Here is a 6,000-nt window from a genome sequence, read left to right on the forward strand (position 1 = left end):
CTGAGTTTGGGGGGGGGGGGGGGGGGACTGGCAGGGGGCCTAATGGTGTGTAAGGGAGCTCCTGGCCCTGACACAAGCTTGCATTTGTGGGGGTGGGGGGGTGGCTATTAAAAAACGGAACCAGAAAAGAGACTCACACATACACAAAGCAGGTGACAGATTCTCACATACTCACTTATAGATATTTCAGCACTTACTCCTATAACTGCACCCTCCTCCCCACTTTATGATATTTAAAAAAATGACTTCATAATAAGATCAAATCATCCCCTATGAGGTGGCTCAGCACAAGAAAAGCAGCAGCCCCTTGATCCCATTGATGATTAGAAGAAGAGGCCAAACCTGTGTGCAGGTGCTACAGTATAGACACTTAGTAATATATACTGCAGAGAAATATGGGGAAATAGATACTGGTTAAAATTTACTTTCATCTCCGGCATCAATGCACATTCAAGTGACAGGGAAATGGATTTTTGACTGCCGCCTTGGGAATAAATTTGTTCACTGATGTAATGATTTTTAATTCGGTTTCAGTTCTAAATAAATTTGCTGAGACAGCGGTTTTCAGTTTCATTAAGTACATAAAATGGAAACTTGTTAGTCAGTTCCACAGTGGTACTGGTAATGGAAAGTATCTTAACAGAATTCTTAATGCATGCACTTAATGTCTTGCCCTGGATCATAAAAATTGAGTGATCTTTTGAATAGTATCCACAGAATCACTTAGAGAGGTAAAATAATGCAGGGTCTTTATGGTATAAAATGGAGATTTCCCTTCATGAAGAGCATCAGGAATTACACTAAAAAACAGGCGGATGAAAGCATCTTGCTAATTTTACTAATTAAGTTTAGCTTTAATTTGCTCTGTTTTCCTTAAGTGTTCATTCCGCTTGTAATGTTTTGCTTGAAATTAATTCGGTACTCATAAGTGGACCATCTAGGTTGGAAAAAAATATTAATCAAAAGAGCAAATAAAAACCAGCACTACACTGTGTTGCTTACTGATGGTTTTTCTCATCCCAACATAGCTGAGAGGTTTAACAGTCACTCCGTCTCGGTGACGGTTCCGGAGATTGAACAAGGCCTCAAAAAGCCTTCCGTTAGTCACTGGAATTCTCTCTCCATCCGTTCAGGTCATTATCTCAGTTAAGACCCCGGTGATAATGATCACATTCATTACCTCACTCCATCTGAAAGCAATAATCCGCTGGAAACGTCTCCCTGATTACCGGCACCTTAAACCTGCCCATGCCTTATAATCCCTGCAGCCAGTTCCTACAGCGCACGGAGCTCTGTAATTAAACGCTCAGCCAGGTCGGCCGGATCCGCTTCCAGCTCCCGCTTCCACGGCAGTCTCGCCAGTTTAGCTAATCTGAGGGGCGATTAACCAGTTCAGCTTGCCCACACACCGACATCGCAGCTGGACAGCTTGCAAGCAGATTTGGGGGACTTTGTACAGAGAGGCTGAATGGGGGGCGGGGGGAGGGATGCCCAGACCTGTCCACTTCTTCTCACTCATATGTCTTCTTTCTGTCACTCCGCATTGCTCAAGGTCTCCATCCTGATGACGATGCAGAAACCAACATGGAGACATAAGCCCGGCAAGGCAAAGGGGAACCCTCCCCAGTTTCAAAATTCTTTTTTATCGGACACTATAAGATGACAGCCACGTGAAGGCAAACATAATCTCCACTTTATAAACCCTCGCACATCCCACAACTTGACTGACAGCAAAAGTAGTACATTGTGCTCCAATAACAACTGTGTGTTACGTATAGTGTTTATGTACCAAAGATAATGTCCTTCCTACCACATTACGTAACACATGCATTACATGTGTTAGTCAGATGGGCCCAGTTCCCAAGTACATGTGTGCCATGACTGCTTGGGGTCTAATTAAATTTGCGGCAATGGCCCTGCAGGTTTCCTCCTCTGTGTATTACAATCTGAGGACATCGCAGTGTCAGTCACACCTCCCCATATGTTGTCAGGGTGAGAGTGAGGGAGACGCCTGTTTGCCTTCCCCATACAGAAAAACATGGTGCAGGAGACGTGCACTCAGATAATCATCACGTTTCTCAACTACAATGTGGTGCGCTTCCATGAGAACGCCTTTCCTGGTGGCCGGTCTTGAAATAAACAGCAAGAATTGCGATAGTGAGTTATCAAAAGACCTCGAATCCCAGAATCCCAAGAAGGCCAACTCTCTGAGCACCCAATCACGTGACTCTGTACTGCTCTGAGAAAGGAGGACTACAGAGCCTAGCACTTCACACAAAGCAAATCATCCCCCCTCCCGCAAAAAGTATCAGGGTGGCCGCCGGAGAGCTATGGGCTCATAAAAGCACCACAAAGTTATAACACAGCCCCCGCCATGTATTACATGTAGGGGGGAGAGGGAACTTCCTCATGGTTACAGGCTGGATGATCACTATCTCCATGTCTGTGGACTTGCGCCCTTGTTTGAAATGGCACTCTCGCATGCTTTGATCCCCTGTCTTATCAGCACGCAGCACAATGTAGGTTAGCACAATGCCAGTCATAAGCAACCCTACAATGACAAAGAGTGTGACTGTAAGACAGGGATCAAAAAACGATGTTTTAAAAAGTACTTCAGTACGAACAGTTTTTCATTTTTTCATAGTCAACTCCGATTATGTTTTAAGCAGCTACTGCAGCTTTTCTATGTCCTGGATTTTAAGGCATAACGACTACCTCAGTATTAACAATAAACCCACATGAGACAAAATTAAGATATGACACACATTGTTTGAGATCGTGCCAGCTATTTCCACTCGTACCTAAATGTAGGCATGCATATACAGTACCGCGTTGCGCAACCTTTACTGCATACCTGTACTATTTATATATTTGTATTTAAAGTGCTTTTTAAAGCAGAATTGTACATATTAGATTTATTCAACACCCTTGGGAGTGTGGCGAATGTACTGTAAAAGAAAGCGTGTTTTTCCTGTCCTACGTCTACATATGTAGCAGCAAAACGCTGTATTACTCTGTCACTTTTTTCTGCCCAGTATTTGGTCGTGTTAAACCTGTACCGCTCGTTCGGAGAGAGGAGAAGCGTCGCTCTTTCAGCAGAGTAGGCAGCGTCCCGGTCGCTGTCACACAACCGACACGGTGGCCACGGCGTCCCGCCGCGCTAAATCTCTGCGAAAACGGCACGGGGCTCTGTCTCCATCTTAAGGACTCTCCGTCCAGTAGTCTATCAACACCACCTCGCTCAAATATATGTCTTTCAGTTATACGTATAGAATTAAATAGTGAAACCGCTTACATTATAACAGAACCAGACAGAACTATAAAAGTTACTTTTAAAACACAAACTACTTGCCTACATTTAAGATGGACAGTGGAAACAGATGTTATGTCGTTTGAGGAGGAAAACAAACAGGCCCTGTTTGTGATTGCAGGTTTGCGGGATTTAAATAATCAGTTTCTAATAATCAAGTGTTAGTCGCAAATAGTTCATAGAGCTGGGAGTTCGTGTTTTTATCCGTTATATTTCTGTGCAAAACAATCATACAGCAGTACTCTCAGTAATCTTAGTTTTTTAACAGTGTCTTAGCCTAATATACCACCTTATATTAATTAAGGTTAACATCCACAAGGCACAGAACAAACGTTTTTATTGCAACAACTTAAGTAATGCTTTAATACATTGTATTTTTTCCAATTAATTAACGTGTTGTAAAGGAATAAATACAATTGAAGTGTTTTATACACAGCCAGATTATAAATATCTTTACACTTTGTACATAATTCTACATCCACAGCATTTTAAAGTCAGTATTTGCAATTACTTATACTCACACATACATGTTTGAGGAGCCAAAGGAACGCATAAAACATCTAAAAGTACATTCATAAGATTAATATTTCATGCAGATTGTCCCTTGGTTTGTTTATAGGAGCTCCACTTCTGACACTTTTAAATTTTTAAGAAGTAATAAACAGCAATGACTATCAACAATGAAAAGAATAATTGCGCTTTCACAACTTTTCCGTAGCTTACCATGTAGTGTGTTGTATAAAATAGGCCTAATTATGCAGATAAAGTCGTTGAGAAGTTTTACATTGACTGCAAAGGGACAGGTATGTTAATCCCGATGCCAGATATGGAGCTGTATTTAAAAGAGAAGTCAAAATATTGTTAAGATTACTGTTTTACATCGTATAACAGAGCCTCTTGTATCTCTTCACTGGACGTCTGAAGCTGGTAAGCGTTCTGTGTTGTTCAGAGAAACATTAAGCATCCTAAAAGTAAACTGACGAATAACGAAGAGTAGAAATGCAAAGAAATCTTCAATATATCTGATTCTGATTTAACTAATTAAAAAGTACTAACGTTAATAATTTTTAAAAAATCGAAAATCGAATTATTCACCATTGTTTTATGTGCAATCAATATACTAAGAGAAATATTTTAGGTTAAAATTTACAGAGGTTTGATCCTTCCAATACTCAAGTGAATTTCATTTGACAATAAGCAATATGGCTTGCAATATTGATAAATATCCATTTAAGGAATATATATAAATAATTTAAGCATTGCACTGGAAATTCCGCCAGACAAATGGGCTGTCGTGGCGATTTAAAAATACCGGACGAATCTTTTTTGGGGTTTCGCGAAAACTCACATAAAACGCACATCAGATTCACATTAGACGCACATGCGTGATTTTATAACCTACTAATAATAAAGGAAAACCGATAGTACATGGGCTTTTAATTAAACACCTAATCTATACAAAGAATGCACTAAGAAAGAAACTGTTAGCAGTGTGGTGTGGCACAAAATGCATGAAGATTTAACGCAATTTTTTAGAAAGACTTGACTGCCCAAGTTTATAACTAGCAACAAGTTTGCAAATGGGGCACCGTGCTCGTCATCTTACCTCTCCAGAACGAAGCCAAAATAAGCATTTTGAGAATCGGGCAGACTTGTAGTGCGCTTGCTTTGTCAATCCGTAATTTTCTCATCTTGGACATTAGAAGGAAATTGTTCACAGGCTGCGAGTATATTTAATTATCAGTTTAGACGTCAACCGCTTTGCGTAACATAATCCACTACTGAACGAATCCGTCAACGATGCAACTGAAATGTTATGTCCAGATCATTCATTTGGTTGACTTGTGAGACGTGTTATGAAAATCCTTGGTCTTAAGAGGAAAGCTGTTATATTCCGAAATTAACTAAAACGCAACGCCACGGCATTCTGTAGCGTCCCTCAATTCCAGCCTCACCAATTCACTTCGGAGTTTCTCCCTTTTAAGAAAGTTAAGTCCGCGTTACCGAATATTGCCTTCTTACAACGTGACACACAGACGATCGTTTATTCCATCACTCATTTGGTGCAAATCGTTTAAATGGTCAACGCTGTTATGCGCGTAAGGGGAAGGAGAGAGGAAAACGTCCTCATCTCATAGGCGAGGCTGCTCTTCAACTTGTGTCCCCCGTTTTATCTCACATCCACGATTAAACTTAAGCGTGTACTTTTTTCCTAGTGGAAATGGGCAGGCAGTGGGCGGTGCAATTCCAGGGCGTTGATTGGAGAGGGCGTTATCGTGACAGGTCTGAAAGCCAATAGATTTCGTCGATGAAGTAGGTGAGCAAAAAGGTGTTACCTCAGCCGCAGCCAACCAAATCGCATAATGTCTCCCAAATAAACCCAGGACCGGAGACAGGCGTGGATGTGACTGAGACGGGCGATAAGAAAACGTATTTAAAAAATGTTGACCCTGTTGTTTGCCCCAACTCTTCCATATGAATGTTGGCTAATCTGTCAGAAATAATTCTCTTAATTCCCGTTTGATTAAAAAAGTTAACCATGCATTTAGTTTGAAATCATAAATTTTTATGATCAATAAATCAGTTAAATTGAGAAAACTAATAAGGACAATTATTTGACAGATGTAGAGGTTGCTTTTCAAATATGATGCAACAAAAACGATGTTTTAAAAAAGTACTTAAGTATGAAC

The 6,000-nt window shown here is 40.7% G+C and overlaps 1 protein-coding gene across 1 annotated transcript in view; it reads right to left on the reverse strand.

Moving 5' to 3' along the window:
* The window catches only part of LOC111857809 (transmembrane protein 132C), a 200,220-nt gene extending 194,732 nt beyond the window's left edge, over positions 1-5,488 (reverse strand). Inside the window, exon 1 of the mRNA XM_023838982.2 lies at positions 4,917-5,488. Within this exon, the coding sequence (XP_023694750.2) occupies positions 4,917-5,010 (94 nt within the window). The 5' untranslated portion in view covers positions 5,011-5,488. The remainder of the gene's footprint in view (positions 1-4,916) is intronic.
* Between the last annotated feature and the right edge of the window lie 512 nt (positions 5,489-6,000).

The sequence above is a fragment of the Paramormyrops kingsleyae genome, chromosome 2 (assembly GCF_048594095.1).
Source record: "Paramormyrops kingsleyae isolate MSU_618 chromosome 2, PKINGS_0.4, whole genome shotgun sequence".
Classification (NCBI taxonomy): Eukaryota; Metazoa; Chordata; class Actinopteri; order Osteoglossiformes; family Mormyridae; genus Paramormyrops; species Paramormyrops kingsleyae.